This window comes from Zosterops lateralis (genome assembly GCF_965231275.1).
Source record: "Zosterops lateralis genome assembly, chromosome: 2".
NCBI classification, from domain to species: domain Eukaryota; kingdom Metazoa; phylum Chordata; class Aves; order Passeriformes; family Zosteropidae; genus Zosterops; species Zosterops lateralis.
The window spans coordinates 100,530,512-100,557,310 of NC_139763.1; the positions used below are offsets into that span (position 1 = coordinate 100,530,512).

Consider the following 26,799-nt stretch of genomic DNA (forward strand, 5'->3'; position numbering starts at 1 on the left):
TTTGTAGAAAGGATAGTGGTTTTTATTGTAGACTTAGAAAATACTGAATTATGAAAAATACAAAATCAACTGTTGTAATTATCTGTTTATTTTACAATCTGCATGCCATCATACCCTTATGGCTTTAAGATAGTCTGTCCAAAGTATTTTAAAACATGCTTTAACAAAGTATTTTACAATTTCAAAATTGAGTATTTCTTTACCGAAAGAAAAAAATAAAACCAAACTCCAAAAACATTTTCCTGAGAATTCTGTTATAATAAAATTGTCATTCATTCATAACATTTGCAAGTTGATGATATAGGCTTATAGAAGTCAACATGCAATTTGCAGGTCTATGGTATTAAATAAATATTTTAAAAATTATTTAGATGCAGCTGGTCAGGCAAAAACCTACCCTCAAACTTCATCAAGTTCTTACCAGGTTTAAAAACATGATGTTACTTTTATCACAGGTCAATGCCATGATTCCCACCCTGGAATCCCTTCATATCAGCTATATGGAATTCAGGCTCTGGCTGACCCCGAGACTGCAGCAGTGGGGCACAAACCTTTAGGGATATTCCAGCCTCACACTTGGTCATCACTGACCTTGTTTTCCAACATCTGCAGCCAAGTGTGTCAGGGCTTTGGGCCCCTGGATAGGCTCCCAGCCAGCCATTCCCTACAAATTCCTATGCTCCACCTCATTATAACAAGGATTTACCCCAAGGAGTTTTATTTCCAGCTATGTGCACTATTAGGACAATGCTTTAACACCACTGTCCACGTCTTTTCAGAATATCACCAGCTTTAAAAGTGAGAGTAGTTATGAACAGTAGAGGTTTGGGCTTTGAATTTTGCTTTTGATTGTTTCTTGTTGGTTTGCTCTTTAAACGAAGTGGAGACATAAGAGCAAAATGCTTCCCAGAGTGGCAGCCTGGGAGGGAGACAGGATTAAATTAACCAGGAATCTACAGAAACTGGAGAAAAAGCCCAGAGAGCTTCATAAAGTAATACATAAGGATCATCATATCTCAATGATAGTAACTTAAAAGAATTTCAATTCAATTATCACGAAGTCTGACGTGTAGTATTTATTTCTGAATTTCAATTACTGCAAGCATTGTGATTTATACAAGCTATGCTCCATTAGCGTATTTTTTTCCCTTAAAAATGTAATGATATATGATGAAAATCCAAGGATTCACTAGAGATTTGAATCAACTTTCAGTCCCATAGGTGAGGTAGTAGAGTCATTTGTGTTACGTGCTGGTTATAAGAAGTCCTGTTGAAATCTGTCAAATTTTAAACTTTTGTTTTAAATAAGTGGCTTATTGTATTTATTAATGCTATGTTACCTATGGGGGAGAGGAAAAAAAAAAAAGAGCCTTGCCAAGAACAAGTTTTGTCTCACTGCAAGGTAAAACTGAACAGCAGTATTTACAAGGGCCTTTGCTTAGTTGCTGCCTACTGTACATGCACACAAAGACACAAAAAGCTAATACACATTCTGAGGTAGGAAATGAAGAATTCCACTGGCTTGTACAAGATTCTTCATGTTTTGTAAACCAGCAAACCCAAAGTTTTCTGTGGTGAGGTTCAATACTTAGTTCTGGTGTGAGAATAACATCTAAATAACAAAGCATCATTGGTATACAATATGCATCCACTGCTATGTAAAAATCTAGAAAATGGGTATTATTTTCAGTAGCTGAATTTCTCCCTCACAAAGTAATAAAGGAAGTATCTCCAGCTCATTTCTTCAATAAACTTTTTTATGTATCTATGCTAATAGCACAAGCCACTGAAAATATACTACAGGTTTAGCCATAAAGTATCCTGAAGACTGATTCTGAAATAGAACTTTACTGGTCCCAGTGATCAGAGAACAAATATTTGTAACTTACTTTCGGCAGTTAGGCACTGAAAGGAAAAAATGTGGCCTGGATACCTTTAAAAAAAAAAAAAGTCTGTCCTTAGACTTTTACAATACTTTGATTCCAACTTGCCATGAACAAGCAGCAAGCCTGAAGGTGCTAGGACAGGAAGTCACAATACAGCAGTGAGTTTTAATAAGCCTATGGGATTCAGATGCCAGAGGATCTAATGCACACTCATCCAAGAACTGCACCAGTTTCAGACGTCTGCCTTCCACAGTGCGCTGTTATTCCGGCCACTAAATTTAGAGAAGAGAGCAGTACGTGGCAGCACCTCTGCTGCTCCAGTTCTTTTAATTCTCTACTAGAGAGGCAAGACAAAAGCACTTATTCAATAAAAGCCTACTACTAATAATTCTACTAGTAGTAGTAGCCTACTGCATTAATTTAGTAGAAGTCTCCTCTGGGACAGGCAGGGGAACAGCAGGAAGCAAGGAGCTACTTCCAGAGTGCATTTTCCAGAATCTCCTCCTCCTATCATGTTATTTAGCCCATTTACAAAATGAACGTTTACAGAGCTATATACGCTTCTTAAGGTTTGTCTACCAGGAAAAAAGAAGTCTTAGAAGAATTCCAGGTATCAAAGTCATTGTGCATAAACAGCTGTCAGGAGGCTTTCCTCAAAATGCAGAGTGGCATTAAGTACTGTGGCATAAATCAGAGTAGGCTGCTCTATACATGAACCAAACTTCCTCACAAATAAGCACCTGTGCATGGAGTTTGTACTTTCCAACAGCTTTCCTGAACCCTCCTTGGCATCGCCACACGGAAAAAGCTCCAAGGCTGACACATACAAATTATGTTCTGGAACTATACAGAGCAAACCCAAAGCTTGCCAAGTAATAAGGGTGACCATGTAATTGTCAATACAGTTTCAAAAGATTAAACTTTTGTCTTTTCTCTCACTTAGTAAGTTACTTTCCAATAATGCTCAACCCCACTTCTAGTTGCAACGTTGAGTGGCTGGCAATGGGAAGGAGAGATTCACTCATCTGTAGTGCATTTGTCAGTCATTTGCTGGCAGAAGTCTGTGATGCCACTGCTCTGCCCACACGGCTCCACCAGCGGCGTTTGCTCCGATGTTCTGGCAGAAACTGGATGCAGTTCTTGTCCTTGATCGTACGTGGCCTCACACACGCTTTTGACACACTGAAAACAGGAACTCTGCTCAGGTGTCACACCTGAAAGGCCGTTTGCTGATTCTACAGATGCTGGTGCCACAAGCTCACTATCAGATGGAGCTGTTTGTTCTCTTTTCGGGAACAAAAATGAGAGTGGGCAATCTGAAGAAGAATATTTTGCAAGTATTTGTATTTGCTCTTGACTCAGGGCTGCTTCCTTACACACCTGCTGGCAAAGTCCAGTCAGATTCTGCTTTGTCTCACCCAGAGTTGATAAAATGTGGTTTCTTTCCTTCAGCAAATTCTCCTTCTCATTTTGCTGCGAAAAGAAAAACAGTATTTTAGTCTACATTTTAACATAAAAACTATGGTTTAAGCTCCTATCAAAGCTAAAACAAGACTTCAAATACTCTGGTCTGCTGAAACAGAAGTAATTTGGCATTAACAAAGTAAGCAGCAACACAATCAAACACACATCAAAGGGCCAATCCTAACCTCTGGAAGCATCATCAGCTAAGCTATTTAATGTGATTTTTCAGATATGCAGCTTTTTCCAAACTCACGCTGGCAAACAAGGGAGTAATTTGCAGTTATTGAACAAATGAAACATAGTTGCACTTACTGTAAATATTTCTGAAACACTTATCTACAGGGTAACACAAACCATTACCAATGAGTCAACAAGATATTAAGCAGTATTCAGAGATCTGTATTTTAAAACTGAAATGCTGGAAAATCAAACATCACATTTTAATTATTGATACTACTCCACTAGGTGAAAGTAACTTCCCTTCTCAAGAAGTGCCAAATCCACTATAGAACAAACAATGGAGTTAAGTATAGTTCTTAAATTAGACAGAAAATTTAAGAAAGGTAAAGAAAGAAGATGTGCTGAAGATCTGACAACCTAGAGATAATGTAGCAGGATTGTCCAGGCACATGGCAACTCACTAATAAATAACAAGAAGAAAAGAATAGCCTGTATTAAATCAAGCTTATTTTTTTTGCTTCAATATTGTGAATTTTTCTGAGGCTTCTGATAGAATTGGCTTAAGATGAAAAGACACTGATAACTGAGAAGTCTAATCATGGAAACAAGCAACTTTTTGAATACAGAACAATGAGGAAATGGCAAAGAAGGACAGGGAACAAGCAAGACCACCATGAAGAAGTTGAATGAAAAGGACAAAGAACCCAAATCCAAACATGTCACAACACATACATCTTAAATTTTGTAATTACTTAATTAAAAGAAGATATAGTTTTGAAGGCACACAAACCTTTAAATAGTTTTCAAGTTTTAATTATAGGGACTATGTGTTACAATTACTGTTATGTCAATTCACTCCTGTAAAGTTTTATTATTTTCACTCTTCCTCATATCCCCTTTTTGCTGCAAAACCTCATACAAAACTTCTTTTTGAAAGAACTGATTAAGTTTAGGCAGCATTTGGCAAGAGGAACAGTTGTTGCCAGTTCTTTTTGTCTAAAATTAGTATAAAGAGGACGTTGTGAATAAATTTCTACTTGTCAGCATACTGGGAGCAGCTGTTAATCATAAAACACGCCACACTGGAAAGGACCCATCAGGTCACCGAGTCCAACTCCTGGCCCTGCACAGGATACCTCAGGAGTCACACCCTGTGCCTGAGAACTTTGTCCAAATGCTTTTTGAACTCTGTCAGGCTGGTGCTGTGACCACTGCCCTGGGGAGTCTGTTCTAGTGTCCAACCACCCTCTGGGGGAAGAGGCTTTTCCTAATATCCAACCTAAACTCCCCATGACTCGGCTTTACGCTGTTTCCTCAAGTCCTGTCACTGGTCACAGAGAGAAGAGATTGGCACCTCCCCCTCCTGAGGATGTTGAAGACCCCAGTGAGATCCCCCCTTTGTCTCCTGTTCTTCAGGCTGAACAGACTAAATGCCCACAGTCACTCCTCATTAGATTTCCTCCCTCCAGACCCTTATTTGGATGGTCCCCAATGGCTTAATGCCCTTTTTTAAGCGCTGGTGCCCAAAACTGCACACAATATTCAAGGTGAGGCTGCCCCAGTGCAGAGCAGAGAGGGACAAAACCCCCTCTTGCCTGGCTGGCAATGCTGTGCCTGATGCCCCCAGACCTCGATGTCCCTCCCAGTGCCAGGGCACTGCTGACTCCTGTCCAGCTGGCCATGGACCAGGAGCCCCAGGTCCCTTTCCACAGCTGCCCTCCAGCCTCTCATTCCCCAGCCCATACACACAGCCAGGGTTGCCCTGTCCCAGAGCAGATTCCAGCACTTGCCCTTGTTAAACTTCACACAGTTGGTGATTGTCCAAGTCTCCAATTTGTCCAGGTCTCTCTGCAGGGCCTCTCTGCCCTCAGGGGAGTTGGCAGCTCCTCCCAGTGTAGTGTCAATGGCAAACCTGCAGTGTGTTCCACTGAGTCCTGTGTCCAGGTCATTAATGAGGATGGTGAGGAGCACAGGGCTCAGGATCAGCCCTGCAGATCCCCACCAGGGCCGGTGCCAACCTGATGTCACCCAGTCACTGTCACCATTTGTTCCTGACCCATGAGCCAGTGTGGCTCCCACCACATGATGTGTTTATCCAGCTGTGGGCTGGGAATTTTGTTCAGAAGGATCTTGGGAGAGCCTGTCACAAGCTTTGGTGAAGTCCAAGAGGATTTCATTGACTGGCTTTCCTAGATCAGCTGGGAGGGTTACACTATCATACAAGGAAATCAGGCTTGACAAGCAGGACTCTCCCCTCATGGAGCCTTGCTGGCTGTGACTGATGCCTGCATTGTCCTCCAGGTGTTTTTAAATATTTATCAGAATAACCTTCCCCATTGTGTTAGGCAGATCACCTAATACCTTTTGGGCACTCAGCTGTGTATTATGGAATGATAAAATTATCTGGACTGCTATTTAAAACAAACATGAACATTCAGAAATAGTTATTCCAGCATAAATTCCTCACCCCCCCTTCTGAAGCCATTCACAGGTTAATACATGTAAATATTATTGTTTTATTTTCTCAGTATTATACTAATACTACAAAGTAATATCAGTTAGTTTTGAGGTCATAATAAACAGAGAGTTCTTTTGAATCTTTTGGTAATGAATGTACTTAGTTCACACACCTCACCCTGCTATAATATATATATATATATAAAACAAGATCTCAATTACATTTTCCTTGGAGCACTGACACATCCTCCTCCTCAGCCACAGAATCTTCACTGAAGTAGTGCTTCCTGACACCAGTTATCCACTACTCTGCTCCTCCTCACAAGTACCCTCATTTTAAAAGTTTCAAAGTGAAAATCATCAAAGGATGGGCCAGGTTGGAAGGACCCACAGTGGGTCATTCAGTCCGACCTCCCTGCTCATGCAGGGTCATCCCATTGTACAGGACGAAGTACAAGGAATGTGAATTTTCACAAGATCTCTGTTTCTAACAAGTCAACATCTCCTTAAGTAGCCCTTGTGTATTCTCAAATACAGAACTTTAGTGCCCAACAAGAACACCCAGACTCCCCTGAAAGGGCAATAAGCAAAGGCTACATGGGGAGGTAAAAGACTTTATCAGTACAGAAGATCAAGAGACATGATCACAGGTAACTCTTCCAGATAACAGATTCAGCACTGAACAATATTTTTCTTCAATATACATAGAATTTAACACAAGATTTCCAATTTTACAGAATCACTTGGTAGGGGAGGCACCTCAGCAGGTCTGTAGTTTGACCTGCTGCTCAAAACAAAGTCAGAGATCAGGTAAGATCAGGCTGCTCAGGGCTTTACTCAGTCATGCCACAAAATCCTCAAAGACAGAGCCTGTCAGGGTGAATTGCTCCACTGCCTGCCTGTCCTCACTAGATCCTCCACTACCAAAGGCTGTATAACCTCAAAGACTGCCCCACAGATATGGCCAGGAAGCCATTAGGTCTCCCCGTTCCTTTTCCAGGTAGAAGCCCCATTTCTTCTGCTTCTCACCCCAGAAGATCTTCAGGTCTGGTCATCCCAGTGGCCTTCACCCAACCTTCCTCCTGTCTGTTACTGTGCTCCTGGAACTGGGAGGGGTGAAAACCCAGCAAAGAATTCAGTGTTCCACATGCCAAGATAGAACAACTGCTGCTCTACAACAAAGGGCTGTGCCCCTGTTAACACAGCCCAGGACCCTGATGGCCTCTCTCCAGCCTGGACATGCTGCTGATCCATGCTCAGCCCGCTCTCTGCCCAGGCCCCAAATGCCTGTCAGCAAAGCTCCTTGCCAGCTCTCAGCCTCCAGCCTCTAGTCAGGCAGGGGTTAGTCTGATCCAAATACAGGACTCTTCCAAAAAACACACCACAAGCATCTTCTGAGAGAAAAAAACTTAAGCAGCACCAAATAGAATCTAATACAAGACATCATGCTGCACATACTGGATACCAGGACGAGGAATCCCACCAAAAAGTATTTCCTAACTGTAGTACAGAGTATTATCTACTTGTCAAGAGCTTTAAAACCACAGCTACAGCAGTCTATTCCCTCTGAAAGCCACATTACAGATGATACCATGAGAAGATCAAAGTCTAAAAGGTCTGAGACACAACTGACCCAGAGAACAGGAACAAGGCAGAAGCCAATCATGTATGAAGCAATCTGGATATACCACACACAGCCCTTCTGAAACATCTCTTTTCTTCCACCCACCTGGAAATCATGCCTAGACACATCTTAATCTTTCTGTATTTGCATACAACTTATACAAATTTGATGATCTGTGACTGTCAGGCCTGGTCAACAGCTCCAAACAGGGTCTTTTCAGGAATTTCTGAAAAAACTTATCAGCACAGTTGAAAAAAAAAAAAAGGCAAGTGGAACATGTTTGTGCCTAGAGGATGATTCATATAATTCAGACCTCACCTCACCTCTCAAGACTCAGCACTCATTATCTAGGCCTTGCACAGTGTTAACTATCAAACAGGAGACATTCAGTCTGTTCCAGCACAGGTCCACAGAAAGAATATTATTTTATAATTATTAGTCTCCAACAACCACACGTCCAATCTTGCAGATCAACCTTTAATTCCCTGCCCAAGTATTGCAAAATATTGACAGAGTTACATAACAGAAATGACAACATGATGGCAAAACCAGGGAAAAAGTTCTGAAATGTCAGAAATGCAACTCCTCTCCTCAGTAAGGATACCATTAATACAATCACCTGATTACCCTTCCTCACAGAGCACCTTCTTCATTGAGCACAACCTGCTCTGTCACTCATCAGAGCTCTATGGACATGCAGGCCCTCCTTCAAAGCCCATCTCCTCACTGCAGAAGTAGAAGTAGATACAGTGAAAGATGATGATCACAGGAAAATAAGTTTCTAGTCCATGGCACTTGGCTCTAATTTTATTTTCCTTTTCACTTTGAAGTCAAAAAATGCAACATGACTGCTATGTTCCAGCTGATGCAGACACCAAATTCAGGTACACCAAGCCTAAAATGGTCCATGAACAAGAATAAGGGTACAGTAGTCCTAAACAACTATTTCATGCACATGGTATGACTATGAAACAGATGATAGAGTCAAACAAAAACTTATTTTTCTGAAAAAAACCACTCAATTATCTTCTTGCCACTGCTATTTTTACATAATTCTAACCTCAAATTACCTAAATTTCTCTTAAGCTACATATTTCTCTTTTTATTGCCTTCTTAAGGAGGAGAAAATATATTAACAGATGGCTGCAGAGAAATCTGGATGCATCAATTCCTCAGCTACAATCTTGATGCAAGAGCTACAAAGGCAAGCAACTTCCCAAGTTGTTCTGTATCTTCCGTCTTTCTGCAAGGGTCTCGTTTTCAACATCCACGACTCAGGAAACAGCTCCCCAGCCCATGCTGACATGTTCCAAGAACAGTACTTACACAACTAACAATTGCATAACTGCAAACTTGATCACGAGCAACACCATGAGCTGAAGAACAAGATCTCGAAGCGAGAAAGGGGAAGAGGCAAAAAGGAGTGTAGGAAACAGTCTGGGAATCACCCTGTACAATTAAATTCAAAGCTTATGGGTTCCAGAAATATAATTCACTAAAAATCATGCCGTGGTGTATGTTTTATTTGAACGGAAATAAGTCCACAGAAGGAAAGAGACGTGTGTACTTTAGAGCAAGGTTCAGAAAAATCTAGAACTGCTGTCAAGAAGTTATACAAGACTGATAAAGGTTTTTAAGCTTGAGTAGAAAAAGCAGTAAACCACCTCACTCTCAAGCTATTGCCAGATAGCCAGTCAAGATGCTTAGAGAAAGACATGACAACAGCAATGAATATTTATACATACCAGTTTTTCAATTTCAGATTCCAGATTCTGTATGCAGTCAAGTTTTCTCTTGCGACATCGCTGTGCTGCAATTCTGTTTTTACTTCGTCTTCGGATATCGTGAATACAGTCCAATTGTTCAGGAGTTAATTTATGCATTTTCAGAAACGACTGGAAGTCATTTCTGGAAAGTGAGATAATCCTCTGTGCATTAAAGGGCAGTTTCACCTAGAATGTGAGATACAGTTGTCAATCCAAGGTGGAACTGATATACACAAACATCAACAAGTCAAGTTTCCATTTTAAGCATTCTTTACCACACAACCCATCCTTCTTTCTGCACCTTAGAGACAAGAGCAAACTAACATAACCATCAGATGATGGGATAAAATCCAGGGGATTCAACTACAGGAGCTCAAGCACAGGTTGAACAATAGAGTATTTGCACACTTACAACAGATCCTTACATGCATATTCAGAGGTAGGATGAAAGCCATTTCTGTGTGCAATAATATGCAGGTGATACACTCGAAGAAGATGAGTTACAGTTTGGTGAGGTACAAAACAGGTGTCAGGACTCACTAACACAAATCTAAAGTTTTCCCAAAATTATACCTACGCAGTTTTTTCCTGCAGGAAAAGTTCATCTGAAACAGGCATTTCCCTAAAATACAGAAGTTACAATATTTGTCTTTTGTTTCTTAGTGTTGGAGAAGAGAGAGGACCAGGATCTTGCTACTGCTGTATACCTGAGCTACAAAAGCATTTGAGATCACAAAGTGTTGGTTAATACTGAAAAACATATTTACCTTTACAAAATAATCACTACGGGTTTTTTGAGTATCCAACCAAAGAAACCTTATTTAATCCCTATATTTGAGAATAGTAAGTAGCAGAATATGTTACCTTTGTGTGGCCAAAGATCTGAATTTAAAAAGAACATAGAGAAATCTCTTTTCTGATTGGCTATTACTGGTGACAAACAGGAAAAAAAAATTAATTTAGAAACCCAGAGTACTGTCCTAAGCAATGATGCCACTTTCTCTGTCACATAAAGGTGAGGAATGGAATTAACCAATTTCAGCTTTTCTGTATTGATGACAGGCTGCACTTATATTCAACCTCAGTAAGGCCCTGCCTCTTGAGAAGATAAAAATCTCAGTGCTTTAAGAAGAACTGAATTTTTGTAACATTGAATTATCCATCATGCAGAGTTACACTGCAATTCTATGAAGCTAAGAATGGAGATGGAAACTGTTCCTGGTATATCACAAAATCTTTTAGGATCAGACTATTCTTGTATGGTATCTGCCTAAACCACTACTAAAGCAGTTACAAAGAAAGGAAGTGCCAAATAATTACTGCAGTTGGAGAAACAAAAATAACCTTAGTGTTGGAGAAGGTGATATTATCAAAATACACAGCTACTGAAGCCAGCTTAAAAACTTAATTCTCACTTCACATTAAATCTGAAGTATCATTTTTCTCCCACCTCCACTCGTCCAGAGTTCAGAATAAAATCAAGAAAACTGGTAAATTTCTATTAAACAAAGGTTCTAAGAAGTTTAGAGTTTTCTTAAATCTAACTGAAAGAGATAAAAAAGAAAAAAACAACCAAATCTAAGAATGAATCTTCATGCCTTAAGACTCACAATCTTTTCTGACAGTTGTTCCAGAATAATTCTTAAAAGATCTAATATGTAAGCATCCAACACTTCAGTATCTGACCAAATATACTTTCATACTTTAATTCAGCCTCCCTGAATTAACAGTGACCTTCTATATAAATCTCTGAATAGTTATTTAAAGTTTCAGTTCCAGACTTTTTAAAACAAGCAGCCACAGGAAAAAAAACCAAACTCAAAACAACAAAACAGAAGATTCAGATTTCTGAATATGGCCTTAAGAGACTGGGAAGCAAAGGATACATCAGGATGCTCTTACCTCACATTCTTGTTCTCTTGCTGAACAGGATTCACTGTCTCCCTCAGTGTCAGTCTCCGAATCCTCTCCCAAACTTATCACATAGTTGTAGGGGCACTGTTCTTGTTGCTGTCCCTGCACATAATCTCCACTGTTTATTTCAGAGGTGTTGGAGCATCCTTCAGTGCTGAGGTTGCTTATAAAAGGGCAGTTGACGGAATTCAGTGTTGTAAAAGTTCGCTGAGGGCAGGGCTCAGGGCTTTCACTGATCCTGATCCCCAGCCATGGACACTCTGATTTCTTCCCCGAATACACTGGCTCCAAGTACTCTTTAGAAACTGCAGGAGGTAAATGTATTTGACAGGCATCTGGGCTGCGAATGTCACTCCAGAACCCCTGTGCCAGCTGCTCTGCTATCTCTCTCTCCACACTGCTCCGATCTCCCGCTGAGGTGATGTTAGTGCCTTCCCTAATGCACAAATCCACCTTTGAAGGTGGGTTACATTGACTTTCAGCCTTGTCGTTTCCAGCTCCAGCACTTGACACAGTTTTTTCAGCTAAGACTGGGCTGTTTTGCATACTACTGAAATTCAAATTGCCATATTGCTCACAACTATGTAAAATAGACACAGAATTGGGTCCATGAGATGCAGCAGAGTTTTGGGGGAAAGCAGCAGGATCCATTTTCTCTACGGGACATGACACATTCCGAGTTACAGAATCTCTCGTTGACTCTTCTTTTTTCTGAAGGCCTTCTTCCCCACCTTCCATTTCTACCTGAGTCTCTTCACAGTTTGAGATCAGCTGCACACACTCCTGAGCTTTTTGTATGCCATCATTATCAGGTATTTCCTTATCAAGAGAAGCTGCAAATGCTGGTACCTGAACATCTTTAATACTGGAATTAGACTCTGAAGTATGAACTTTGTCATTTCCAAAAGCTTTCTGGAATTTTCTGTATTTTGGGCATTGGGAAGATAAGCTGGAAGCACTACCCCTTTCTAAATGTACAGGATCACAGTTTTGATTTGCGTTATCTTGGAGAACAGGCGATGATTTAGCATTTTCTTCATCTTTACAGGGTGTTGTGTCAGGTATTTGACTATATTCCTTTTCTAGAAGTGCTTCTTCTTCATCATTTATTTCTAGGTCTCCCTCATCTGCACTGCCAGCTTTAGGGTTTGCTTTCTGACAGCGCTGTGTGCAACATTTCTTCCTAGGACATTCCTGCTGATCCAATTTATAGTCCAAAAATCTGAATTTGAGAAACTGAAAGCAGGACTCTTCAATGTTGCGTACGCCCAAGAATTCTGCACATTTGCAAACTTCAGACACATTGTCTTTATTTAAAACAAGTTTTGCTGTATATGCAAACTGAAGCAAAGGACTAAATCCTTTAAGTGTTACCTATTGCAAAAACAAATTTAAAAAAAAAAAAAAAAGTAGTATGGTTTATTTGGGTTTAAGCAGAGAAATACACAAATTTATCTCTCTTGCCTGCAGGACAGAGTACAGGACAAAAGCAGCAGGTTTGTTCTATTGTGAAACCCTGGTCAAACTCATTCTGAAACAAATCTTCTGATACAATTTTATCATGCACATTTTGTCACAGTGATCAATCTCTTAATAAAATGTTCTGGTAAGGCAGTCCTAAAAGTGAAAAATATTGCTGTATGCTGAAAACCAGCAACTAGATTCCAACCTCACAAAGATATATTTCAAAGCAAGTTCTATATTAATTACTCTAGAATATACTGCTGGTATTTAATTGTAGTTTTTGAAGAGCAATTACTGCTAATCACTTAGTCTTATGCACCACTGATGTAAAAAATAGTTTGAAAAAAGGGAGTTTGACCACATATGATTATTGACTACTACAGCCACCTACTTCTTTCTTCTCCCCACAGATTTGAAGAAATGCACTCAAAAACTGTACACCAAACAGAATTCTCAGTTTAAAGCCCCTTTAGAGCAAGTGATTTTAATTGAACATTTATGTCCTCCCAACAGCTGCCTATCAGGAAATCCAGAGATAAACAAAAACTGTCTCATTAGAAACTGCACAAGATCTTCTATACATGAAAAAACATCTAAGGAATCAAGTAGAAAGCTACAAACAGATTACCAACTACATGACACTTCCTTTAGCCTTTTCTCTGCAAATGAAGAAATAGAGCAGTATGTCCACTATTAATACACAAACTCAAGTCCACAGCTTGCCTTTACTGAAATGAACAGTATTTTATGCTAAATAAAGTACTATATCAAGGCATTAATTACACTTAATCCTTCTGCCAGCAAAATAATGAATTATTCATGCAATTCAATTTAAGAATCAGTTGAGGGTTTGTTTAGTTTGCATTTTTTAGCAGTTGTTTGGTATGTTCTTTTAAAGAATACAACACATGAAAGGAAGTTGATAAGATCTGCACAGAGACTAGTTCTTTAAAACTGTCTGTAAACTCTTACAACCTACCTAAAGAATTCTTAAAATAGCATTTGAAGAAAGCTCTGGAGATTATACTACTAATGATTACACCACCACATTAATTCAGCCTCTATAATGTGGGGAAGTAGAACGTAAAAGACGGTTTATCCATAAGCTGTCAAGATATCTTCAGACTTAGTGTAGTTAGCAAAACATTAAAGTGACTTTACAAATAAGTAGAATTCATCAATGAAACTGAAAGAAAAAAATACAATAGTATTTAAAAACTTCTTTCTGTTTAAGGGAGAAACACTGCAAAATCAAGAGTGCAAGGATCAGGAGTGGACAAACCCTCTACTCCTTTCACTTTCTCTTACAAATTTCTAGCTAGCTATGCTCAAACAAGAAAAAGCCCTAAAAAAACTCCTAGTGTGACTGACCTAGGAAAGCAACTCTTGCCATAGTCATTCATATAATTTTTACTTGGGATGAAAGTCAAAAAATAAAGACACTGGCAAAAAACCAACAGACCCTACACCGAGATGCCAGTAGTTAGTCTTTACAATATAATATATATGAAGTACTTGAATTCAAAAAATATTTTTATTATCCCAGATTGTGGGCTGGTGTCTTTCAGCTCTTTAATCCTCTAACTCACCAGTTACACCCCAGCCCTACCGTTGAAGGGAACTGAAGAAAGCAGATTAGAAGCACTGGCAGGTAAAATGCAGAAGGGAGGGACACTCACCTCTTCCGGTAAAGTGATGATAAGATCAGCATCCACCTGGCCCACAATTCTTGAAAGGAAGTAACTGCTGCAAGCTGCAAGCACAGCCTTGTGAGCCCGAAATCGCTGATCCTCCACTAGAATTGTAACATCACAGAGGATGTCCTGCTTTCGCTGGTCATCGAGGCTGAGAAGGACATTGGTGCAGTGCACTGAGGATTCGTAGGCAAACACCACACTGTTGTTCTCACTCAGAGACATCCTGTATCACAGGTGGTGCTGTGAGGCTCAGGGGAAAGCATGCTTCTGTGCTCCAGACCTGGGGGGGCAAAGAAACAAGTGGTACCCTTGAAAGTCATGTCCAACAGGAACCTACTGGTACTGAACATGAGCTTGTTAATGTGCACTGCCCTTGTCTAGTTCTGCTTCAAATAAATACATGTTTGTGACCATTTAAAGTACCCAAACCTTGGTATGGACATCTTAACACTGCTTTTGCAGCCTCATAGACCAAAAAATGGACTTCAGCAATAAAGAACAGTTCTCTCCTTGCCAAGTGATTCAGAGACATAAATTTATTGTAACACCTAGAAATTATCTAAGCCTTCTCTCTTAGTAATTGGTACATTCTAACTCCAAAACTATGAAAATGTAAAAAATAAAACAGATGCATTAAACTAAAATTCACCAAAATAGTATGTGAGCTACTCCTGTTTACTGATTCACCTAGTGCAGACCAAAATATATGTGTTTTTCTTTATGTCTTCTTCCAAAAGTATTTCATCTGCTCAACCAATCAGGCATTGGTAAAATACCCTGATTTTCTCTCTAGTAGATTGGTGTTTTGTTTTTAAATTTGAATTATCTAACTGCTTTGATGTCAACTTTTCCCCCCTTTTCTGTTCATGACTTTTGGATTTGTCATACTTGTTACACATTTGCTTTCCCAATGGATCATAATGATTCAGATCACCTGGCAATGGAATATCATCTCTTTTCTGACAAAATTCTCAAATAACAGTATTCATTGGATAATAAACAACAGTTAAAATTATACAGTATTTAAAACCTTGAAATATATAACTCATATATAATGGTTCTGAAGATTCCTAAATTTGCAGGAAAAAAGAAGGGCTAGGGAGAAGGCAGCTCTGCTAGAGAGTGCAAAGATTGAAAGTATTTCCAAGTCTGATCTTTAGACTGTATTTCACTTTCAGTTGAGCCCTTCTTCCAATTAAAAGGAAGAAAAAAAAGATTACCAAGTGCCCTTGCTCGATCAACTTAAACCACTTAGGTCAGGTTTGGAGCAATCCCACAAAGAAAACACGGCATTTCCAGGACACGTTACACCTTAACAAACCCAGCATTCAGAGTACACTTGACCCCGGAGTTCCTGTAATTGAGCACAGCTGCGGAGACTCACTTCAGCTGACATGGGACTACCTCATCATCCTATTGCTCAACGGAGCCTCTCACCATCTGCCAACTCCCAACAATAATAAAGCTGTAGCCAGTGCAAATCCTCGGGTTTCAGATCTGGGGAAACTTTCACAACACGGGGAGTGCAGAGGGCATGGCCATATTTAACCACACTGTGGAAAAAGCGACCACACTGCCAGCTGTGCTCCTGGTTACTCACTGCTCAGGCTATTTTCATAGCACATGGGCATTTTCAGTGAACTTTTGAACAGAAAGAGGGAAGAAAAAGATCCCCATTTCCAGTGGCAACAGCAGCACAGTACTACTCTGGACCCCAGTGAAGTGCAGAGCACATCAGCATTACCTGCCCTCCCCACTCCCTCATGGAACACTGTGTGCTTAACTTCACCAACAAAATGTACAAACATACAGTGAAAACAATAGTTTTGAGGGGAAAACCCCAGAAGTTCCACAAACCTGAGTTTTCCCCTCTAGAAGAGAAAAAAGAGAAAAGCACTATATACCACACACTGTTAATCCTAAAGGGCTTATTTTTGGAAGGAAACAGTTTAAATGTTTGCATATACCTAATAACAAGACTACAGATTGGTTAACTTTGGAAATAGTTAATTTCCAGTCAATTTAAATGGGAACAAAAAAAAATCATCGTGGAACTGCTAGTCATGAAATTCTATTTTTTTAAGACCTTATGAAAAGTAACCAGTACAATATAAATTTTATACTCCTAACTGGATTGTTCTATAGCCTAACTTATCATACTGCTCATATCTTACAGAACACAGATTTTAATGAAGTATAACTCTGTATTTGTTACAAGGTAAAAAAAAACAAACCAAAACCTCAAAAAGGAACAGAGGACAAAATGGAAAAATTGAAGACTAAATCCACAGTGGTGGAAGTATGATAGATGAGGACATATTCTGGGTGAATACTTAGGAAAAGCTCATGAGGGAGATTATAGTTAAAGATAAGCCTTAAGGTGTTCTTTTTCTCTATCTTATTTGAAGAAAGAACCCTTAGACAGACAACACACACATCATGTTATGCTGCTTTGGGGTTTTTCCTGATAAAATTAGCAATTCCAACACCCAGTTCAGTTCATTACACTTCCATAGCACAGAAGGCTAAAAGGAACAGTAGTTTATTTCTATTTTTATAGATGCAGACAAACGAATGCAGAGAAGAGTTAACCCTCCTTCTCACTTATCTCTGAGGCACACACCATCCTCTCAAAACAGACTGTGGACTGCTTGGAGCACTGAGAGAGAGAGAGAGCTCCCAATGTTTCAGCTGCCAAACAAAAAAATAAAACAGCTTTCAACACTGAAACACTACCTCCTGTTTCTTGAGAAGTGAATGAAATACTTAGTTTGAGCATAATTCCATTTAACACTTTACTCTGACAGAATGTTGTACTTCATAATTGTGAAGACTTCATCAGCCAAGTTATGTACCCTCTATATTTAAACAGGGTGACAAGTTTGAGGTATCCATAATATAAAATGCAGCATTAAACAAGCATTTCAAACTTTAGGAGAACCTTTTAAAGAAACCTATAAAACCAAATAAAAATTACCACCCATACACTACAATCACACACTAAATTCCTCTCAGTCTTTGTAAAATTTAAGTACTGTCAAATACAATAAAAAGCAATCCAAAGGTAAAGCACCAGAAAACTGAAAGTGCTGGTGAAAACAAAAGTATCAAGTGAGAAAGAGAAAATGCAACCACTGTATAAAGCTGTAAAACTTAAGAACTAACAGAGGTCAAACTCGTGAATGTCTGAATTCTGTTTTCCAGGGGTGTAATATGGGTACCACATTTATGAGAGTATCTGTCACGACAGCCAACCAGATTTTCCACAGCAGTGTGAGTACAAAATAACTTCTCTACAACGAGATTTGTTGTACACACATCCACAACAAGAATGCTTACTGTCATAGCAAAGAGAAAAAGTACATCTCCTTCTGTAAACTGTTTAATTTCTCTTCTACCATAACTGCTCTTCTAGAGCACTCAGAATTCTTAAAATTAGTTTTATTTATGACTGGGTGGACAAAGAGGGGAAAAGGTACGAAGCAGAGAAACAATTCAATTAAACTTAAAAGTTTGTGCTGCAACTGTCATGAGGATAGGCCTTCTAGGCTTTTCTGTCCATTTTATATGATTTAATTTTCTACAAATATTATTTATCAGGCTCTTTTTTCTACTCTCAGAAATATTATTAACATCAGCAACCAGGTATTAAAAAGATACTACAAACAACAACAACAACAACAAATCATATCCTTGGAAAGCAGCCTAAAACTCCTATAATGCTATTTGTATTTTAAAAGTACCCTTCAATCAAGGAAAACTAGAAGTAAGCACAGATAACTTGGAAAAGTATTCCACAAGCAGATGACTGTGTGTCGAAATCACTGCTCACACAGGAGGTGCCAAGAACCACATGACTGAATGCAAAAGATGGTAAGAAAAAAACATGCAAGAATATTATTTAAGATATTTTTAAGACACTACCATCAAAAATATGGCAAGTCCAAAAAGATCTCCCAAAACTTGAAATAGTTCTTATAACATGGGTTGGAAGGATTACAGAAGTAACAACACGAAAGCTCACTCACTATAAATCCTCAGTTTGTGGAAAAAACTAGTATTGAGAGCATTCCTGAAATTCTTCTCACCCGAAACCCTGCACACCTAATCACCTCATACTCCTGAGATTGAAAATTCAAAACCCTGCGAGCATAAGCATACACACATGTTAGTACAAAGCCTACACAAACACCTGAAGCACAATCAAATTCTGCTTTGAGAACACAACCAAGCCTCCTACTACAAAGTTTTCATTCTTTATCAGTGATCTTGAGATAATGTTTTGCATAAGAACAAAAATATTTCCTCCTAAGTACCAGCTATAAAACTTTATTCTGCTTTATCAAAGAGAAGTAATTCCATTTTTTTCTCCCTATTAGTATATAATTATGAAAACTATGCCAGTTACCTGCAAAATTACCATATCTTCAGTACATTTAGCCATCTCTACATCCAAATGACTATATATATATATTTCTTTCCAAAGAACATATAAATACTTATCTTAATAAAAATCAGTACTGCCACCACATTTAAAAAAGGAACACATGTTTGTTGAAGCACACAGTATAGAGACCAAAGCGAGATGCTTATAAAGATTAATTGTAAAATAGGGATCTCATCCAAAGCTCATTTTCCTCAGGCATTCAAAGCCATTCCCTACATTATTACAGAAGGTGATAGTGAGGCACAGTGAGTGTAAGGTACTCTAAAATTAGGCTGCAGGTTTGCTCATCTGATTGCTTACAACGGGTAACAATTACTGCTCTTTACTACCTGACTGGAGAATAAAGGTAGATTTCAAATCCTTTACTTCCTCTCACCAAAGTCTCTGCTCTGAAGAGTCACTCGGTGCAGATCCTCAGGTAAACCATAAAGTCTCCCCGTTGATAGTTACAGTAGGAAAACAGGTAACATTGTTGAGGAATGTACCCGGTGCAGGCAGAGTACAGGAGTAGGAGCAGAGTACCAGAGCAGAACCCATAATGGTGTGAGGTATTCCTCATCCACACAAAAATCCCAGCCCAGGTGGACAAACTTTCCCCCAAGCTCAGCACCACCACCCCACGTCGGAGTGCACTCAATGTCCTGCAGACAAACAAGTGTCATGGAAGAGCTGAAGGAAGACAAAAGGCATCAAGTTGTCACTGAAGGTGACAAAAGCACGCACATTTGCGTACATGTTTGCCAAAATGCTTTTTAAACGTTCTAAGTCCGAATGTTTCAAGTGTCATTAAAAATACTAAATCAGAACACAGAGACCCATGGAAATCAATGACAGTCATACCTTTACTACTTTGAAGACTTTAAGACTTTCAGGAAAAACAGCTGATTACATTTTACAATCTTAACTCTTCATGCTAAACCCAAGGACCTGGAAAATGAAATTCCAGTATCTAATGTTCACCAAGATACAATGGGAACACCAAACCCAGAGGCAGCATCCATCCCCCCATACCAAAGTTTGTGTTCCAAACTCTTTTTTCCCCTTCCAATCTACAGGTTTTTCAAATTCAGGAAAAGACAGAGTGAAGAGAGAACAGTCTGGAGAAGGTTTTGATACAGAAATCACTTGACACTGTCCCTCTGCTCCTGCACAGCTGAGGACCTGGCACTCCTGTAAGCCTCACAGAGCAGCCACTCCCATCCAGCAGGATCACACTGTGCCCCTGTGACCAGGAATTTCCTAATCATCAGCTGAACATTGAAGAAGAGAGGACTCATCCAAAGTCACCCAAATTTAAACCAATCCAGGATCCAAACCTAACAATTGTCACAAAGACTCGCTGCCAAATCAAATACAGGAATCTACCTTGTTGCCATCAATTGTAACATACCTAAGAGCAACTGGGACAACAAACCAAGCAAAAATGAACCTGTGGTCCTTCAGTTTTAAGCTCCCCTAAGCCAAAGTTCTTGCAAGAGCCAAGCAGAAACACTTGAGCCACAAGAGTTACATCCTGTGAGCTCAGTGCTTTCTTTTAAAGAGCAAAAGCCTCTTATTTCCCACTGGTGAATAAATCCAATCCAGATATTCCTATAAAGAAGAGCAAACCTTTTATTCCTAGACTCAGATATCAACTATGCAGCCCTACCATCCACATCAACTCAGTCTACACGTTTGGCTTTTGTCTGATCTGCACCTACCGTAAGCTCCCATACATGATCCAGCTAAAGGTTAGCCAAATTACTAAAAATGTAAACAAAACCCTGCTCCTTAGTCTTTCCTTAGTGAACAAGCATCCAGCAACACCACAGTGGATATCAATCCTCTCCAGCAATCACAGCAAGTGTCACTTGTACAGTGGTGAAGTTCTGAAACAAGAGAGCAGAGAGCAAAGCTCCCCTTGGGAGCTGCAGGACCAGGCAGGACACGCCTTGGCTGTCACTGCTCTCTAAGCTGCTGGAACTCGGGCACCCAGATGTAAATTCAGCTGTGATCACCAAATGGTAAAACTGGCAAGATTAATTTATCACCTGGCAGACAATAAGGGTCTGTTCAGTTAGCATCATGGTTCTAACACATCTGTATTCTTGGAATGCTTTAAATTCCTCAACAGTTGGTAAAAATATGATTGTAGACCCTCAAAATTATAGCCTGGAGAAAACAAACTCTTGGTGCTACTCCTATTATGCTGATTTATTGAGTAAGTTTTAGCAAGACAGTCATTCCATCTCTTTGGGTTGACATTTACATTTATTTAACCCAGTAAAAAGATCTGTCATCCACAGATGTGAAGTCCAAAGGGACAAATATCATTTACTACTGCAAAAACAAGACAGTTTAGATAAGACACAGCTCATTCAAAAGACAGCAAAGGCTTTTCTTTCTCCAGTTTTATCTCTCTGTCCTTGCCCCCAGCTATCTCTCCTTTTAAGGAAATAGTTCTATTACAGACGAATGCCTACAGTGTTTAATAGCTGCTGATTCACGTTATGCTGACAAAGAATGAACCAGCATTTTAGTGTGCATGTTCATTGCTTCATCTTCAAGCAGACTGCAAAAGAAAGAAGTGGTAAAAAAGCAAAAAGCTTCGCTGCCCAAGAACAAGGCTTTCTCTTTTAAGAAAAAATTACATTTAATCTTCAATTATTAGCAGTCATAATTCTAAATTGTTTTCTTTATTAGTCCAACACCTGGATGATATTCTTCATAGCTTAATTACATACATGAGATTTTTAAAAATTACCAGTTTGTATTTTTGCAGCATAATTTTAAACAGTGCATTTGGACTCTTGTCAAGTCACAAGTGAGTATTAAGAAGAATCACGGGAAGTCTGGCAAGTCTTAAGTCTGTGCTAAGAGTCTTAATTTATTTTCCAAGTTTTAAGATGGAATACACACTTTTTTCTCAATATTTGCAAGCTACATGAGAAATTGGTACATAGGAAGGAGAGCGTGGGGGACTCTGAGAATGCCAGTAGTCACAAGCCTCCAGAAGGCACGATTTTAAAAGAAAAAAAGAGATTGATCCCACGTAACCATAGACATTTTCCAAAGAACAGACTTTGGAAAAGTTTTCCTCAGAAGATGACACAATCAATACCAAAGCCAAATAAACCCCAAACTACTCTGCAGTTTCCCATTATTTTAGATGACACTAACTGTTTAATTTTTGGATCAGGGATAAAAATCATGTTGTGGGATTTGGTTTGTTTCACTGCTAAAAAATGAAATAGGTCTGAAGGGATTTCAGAGACTCCTCTGAAAAATTCCATCACTTACAGCCCTTCAGTTGTGCTGGTATTCAAAGAGAATTACTCTGGAAAGATAACAATGCACAGACTTTCTAAAGAACTCTAAAAAAAACCCAAAGCACCTATCAGCAACAAAAATAACCACAAACACAACACCACAAAAACACAAGCACAAACTGGTTATATCTTTTCTTAAATAAGAACTAGGTTAGATAATAAAATATTCACTTAGGATAAGTAAAACATGCACAACTAAAATCTACTGTCAAGTCCTGCCTTTGCTTAAAGGACAAACACCTTTGTATTTAGAGCTACATATTCTACTCATTGCCAAAGTTAAACAGACCACATGAATAACTTTGTCTGAATGACTACCACAAGCCATTGACAAGTATATATGTCAAAATATTTATGATGAATACCAAATTAACCATTTAACACACTTTAACTTAGAAGGACACAAGAAACAAGCTGAAATAACTGTGAAACAGCTCTATTTCCAAGTCAAAGAAAATACTGGTTGGAAATTATATATAGAACCTCATTTCTGTTATTATCTGTTTAACTTTGATTTGTTTCCATAACTGTTCTTCACAGTATGTGAAACTGAAAAAAGATTCTGCAAATATTTTAGGCATAAATCAGAAAGAACTTCAGAAACATTTCTACGAAAACAGAACAGCACAGGTTTATCAGAACTAACAATATATAATTTTAAAACTGAAAAAAAAAAATCCCATATATATGTATGCAGTAGACCCAGCTTCAGATAGTAGCACTAGTAAAGGTCTCCACCAAATCACATCAAACTGCCTCAGTCTTCCCATCCTGAAACTGCAGACTATTTCCTGACATATGATGTCAAAAGACATGATCTTACCAGCTGACCTCTAAATAACCATTTTTGGGATGCTACCACATAAAATACTGATCTCCAGCTCTGGGGAACCCAATATCAGAAGGAAACAGATCTTCTGGGGACAGTCCAGAGGAGAACACAGAGATGCTCTGAGGGCTGGAGCCCCTGTGCTCTGGAGACAGGCTGGAAGAGCTGGGGGTGTTCAGCCTGGAGAAGAGAGGCTCCAGGGAGACCTTGGAGTCCCTGTAGTGCCTAAATAGGTTCCAGGAGAGCTGGGGAGGGACTCTGGACAAGGGTCTGCACTGACAGAACAAGGAGGAATGGCTTCAATTGACAGAAGACAGGCTTAGCTATCAGAAAATTCATTCCCTGTGAGGGTGGTGATGCCCTGGCACAGGAAAGCTGTGGCTGCCCCATCCCTGAAGCATCCAAAGCCAGGCTGGACAGGGCTTGGATCAACCTGATCTAGTGGAAGGTGCTCCTGCTCATGGCAGGGGGCTGGAAATGGATGGTCTTTAAGGTCCCTTCCAACACAAACCACTCCGGGATTCTGTGATTTGATGACCTTAAAAGTAGCATGAGCAGGGCAAGCAAGTGCTCTGTATTTACTTATCACAGTAGTTGTCAAAGGGCCAAGACTGGAATCCAAACACCTACAAACATTATGTTGACAGTTCAAATAAAGTCATTCACAAACAAAGTATCCCAACACAACCTTTAAGATTAATTGAATATTCTTTAAGACACAGGCTCTCATTTGAAGACATTGAGTTACTGATACCCTTGGCTACACCTCTCCCACTCTCCAATGTATGTTTAATGATTAAACTCAATTTATTTGTATTTCACCAATGCTTCTAAAGTCAATTTACCCTTCACAGCACACTTTCCCCTTTCTAAAGCCTCAGTAGCTGATTGGTCAAGCTGAGCCTTACTCTGACCTTCTAACTCACATTTATACCAAATACTATATTTTCCCTTCATACTCAACAAGAACGAAACTTTCTTTCACCCTTAAGAGAGCCTTAACCAAAAACCACTGCATACTACTGGAGACAGAGTGACTTGTGATGCAGATTTGTCACAGTGAAGCCTTTCCATCACTTTTAGTCCCTCTCCAGACTGCTTTCCTCTGAATTAGAGGCAGGGGCAGGGAAAGCTGCAGGTGGATCCTCACACAGTATCCCCACTATGGTCACACTGGGCTGAATCTACACAACTTAATGAGTGGCTCAGCAGTTAATTTTGGCTCACTCCATGTTTTGTTCCTACCCACACTTGTATCAGCTAACACACTACCTCTGGTTTAACTGAGGACTACATATAAACAGGACTCACATTACCAATACCACACTGTTTTTTCCTGCTCCCCAAAACCTCCCCCATGAAACTTTCAGTGGCCAAATTCTACAGGACAATTTAAATGGGGAAAATTCAGACACAAATGTGAACCTTCTGACTGATCTACCACTCTTCTCTGTCCCCACACCAGCACACCCAGGGCAGGGAGAAAGACAGGACTATGGTTAAAATAAAACACATAAAGTGTTTATAGAAACATTTTATCAAACTTGGAAGGTGGGGATGACATGACAACGAGACTTTTTGAGCCATGTTTCCCTGAAGCAGAGACATTTGGGACTTACAGAACTCACATGCAAAGACCTGTCTATTCTACACCTAACAAGAGTTAGATCCAAACGATCAGGTACAGGGTATGGGTTTTAATATTACACCATTTTTATCATAACAAATTTATCAGTGTTCAAAATATCCCTTGCATAAGAATTTTAGAACCTATTAAAGCAATTAAACATTTAACACACTTAGATCTCCCACATTTTTACGTATAAATTCAAAGATACATCTGATGGAAGCTGAGGCTGTACTTCAGCATTTTTGGTTAAAATCAGGAGTGTCCTAGTGGAGCAAACTACCCAAACCCACCATTTATTATGCTTTCATTCAACCCAGACAACAAGAGTACATTTCTTTTTAGAGTAAATTGGAAAACACACTAAAAGTTCTCAAGAATTTCAAATACTAAGGGATTAAACTTTTTTTTTTTCAGATTTACTAAGCCAGGTCAAAGGGAGCCCTTCTGAAAAACACAGTGGCTATTCAGTTTTCAGTGATAACTGTTTCTCTCTGCAAAATCTGCCTGTTTTGGGCCTCACTGCTTGTTAAGGTACACACAGGCTTACTCACTTGAGTGAGGGCACCCAAGAGTCATTATGCTGTTTAAGTCATCTTTAAAGTTAAACTCCTATTACAAATCGTATTTCATGGTTTACCTCAGATGGTTTAATTCAGACTCATCATGCTGACAGGAATATAGCCCTTCCTTTTCTCACCGTGTGGTGTAACACTTGAGAATAAAGAAGTGACTCTACAGGCTGGAGCATTCTGAATTACCTTAACTCACAGCGCTTCTGGATTGCAATTATTCCATTACTGCAGCCAGATGTTTTTCATACAGAGAAACGGCTTTCCTCAAGTGCCTCGAACTAATGTGTCTGTCAAAATTCACTACACATACGGTTATCTTTAGAACACTTTCTCCCTCTTTTTTTTTAGTTCAGTAAGGATTCAGAATACCGAGTTGTAGATGATTTTGGGATTCCTGTCAGGCTAAAAGGAGTAACTGTTCTTTTGCGATCACTACATATTCACCAAGCCCCCAAAACACGCCAAGGCTCTCCCCGCACAGAACAGGACGGGCAGGATCTGTACTTCGCTGTTTACAGCCGAAAACAGACCTTCCCCAGCTCCCCCCGAAGGGAAACAAACAGCAGCTGCACGGAGCGGGGTTCCCGCCGCCCTCCCGGCGGGGCTGAGCCGGCCTTGTCGCACGGCTCCACCGGGACCGCGGCGAGGGAGAGTCACAAGGGCACGGGGCGCTCCGGGGGAACGGGACAACACCCGCACCGAGGCGGCCACAGCCCCGGGAAAGCCACCGCTGCCACCGCCCCGGCGCCCCCGCGGGCGGGACCCCCGACCCGGCACGGAGGGCGCGCCGCGGGGAGGGAAAGGCCGCGGCTCCGGCACCGCCCCCGGGAACGCGCCGCGACCCCCGCCCGGCCTCGCCGCGCCGCGCCGCGCCCTCCGTGCGAAGGGTGCTGCTCCAGCAGCACCGCCGTCAACCCTCTCCGGTTCCCACTTTACCTGGGTGCCGCCCGCCGCTGCGGGCCGGAGGGGAGGGCAGCGCCGCCACCGCCGCCACCGCCTCGCCCGGTCCTGTCCCCGCTGTCCCCCCGGGCCCGGCCGCTCCGGCTCCGGCTGCGGCCCGACTGCGGCGCGCGCCGTCAGGTGACTGCCCGCAGCGCCGCCCGCGCCCCGCGCCCCCCCCGCGCCGCGCGCACGCCCCGCGCACGCCCCGCGCGCCCATTGGACGCGCCGCTCCGCCGCCGCCGACGCGCGCGCCCGCCCGCCCACACCGCCACGCGCCCTGCGCATGCGCCGCTCCCCTCCGCCGGGTCCTGGTGCCCGCCCTGCCCTGCCTTCCCTCAGTCCTGCCCTTCTTCCCTCGCTCCTTCCCCTCTCTCCCTTCTCTTATCTCCCTTCTCCCTCTCCCTTCCTTCCCTCCGTCCCACATTCCGCGTCCCTGTTCATCCGAGGGCACCGGTGAAGGCGCCCTCCTCCCGAAGCTCCTGAATAAAACGATAATGACGGCAAATGATGCACTGCCAAGAGTCCTGACGGGGATTTCGCTGTCAAAATATCTTAAACCCGGTTTAACAATTTGAGATGCCTTTGAATGATTGGTTTTGTGTCTCTCACACTGTTTTAC

At 40.7% G+C, this 26,799-nt stretch overlaps 1 protein-coding gene across 1 annotated transcript; it reads right to left on the reverse strand.

Annotated features, from left to right (window-relative positions):
* Nucleotides 1-26,317, reverse strand: BACH1 (BTB domain and CNC homolog 1). The gene is made up of 5 exons (XM_083854798.1): nt 26,175-26,317; nt 14,435-14,732; nt 11,280-12,665; nt 9,357-9,563; nt 1-3,359 (listed from the first exon to the last, which is right to left on the reverse strand). The coding sequence occupies exons 2-5, from the start codon at nt 14,672-14,674 to the stop codon at nt 2,904-2,906; spliced, it is 2,289 nt and encodes a 762-aa protein (XP_083710924.1). The 5' UTR covers nt 14,675-14,732; nt 26,175-26,317; the 3' UTR covers nt 1-2,903.
* Between the last annotated feature and the right edge of the window lie 482 nt (nt 26,318-26,799).

Coding starts and splice junctions, on each gene's coding strand:
- BACH1 (XM_083854798.1), bottom strand. CDS start 14,674: ATGTCTCTGAGTGAGAACAACAGTGTGGTGTTTGCCTACGAATCCTCA. Junction 9,564..11,279: donor CAAGAGAACAAGAATGTGAG/GTAAGAGCATCC, acceptor CTCACATTCTAG/GTGAAACTGCCCTTTAATGC. Junction 3,360..9,356: donor AATCTGAAATTGAAAAACTG/GTATGTATAAAT, acceptor TTCTTTTCGCAG/CAAAATGAGAAGGAGAATTT.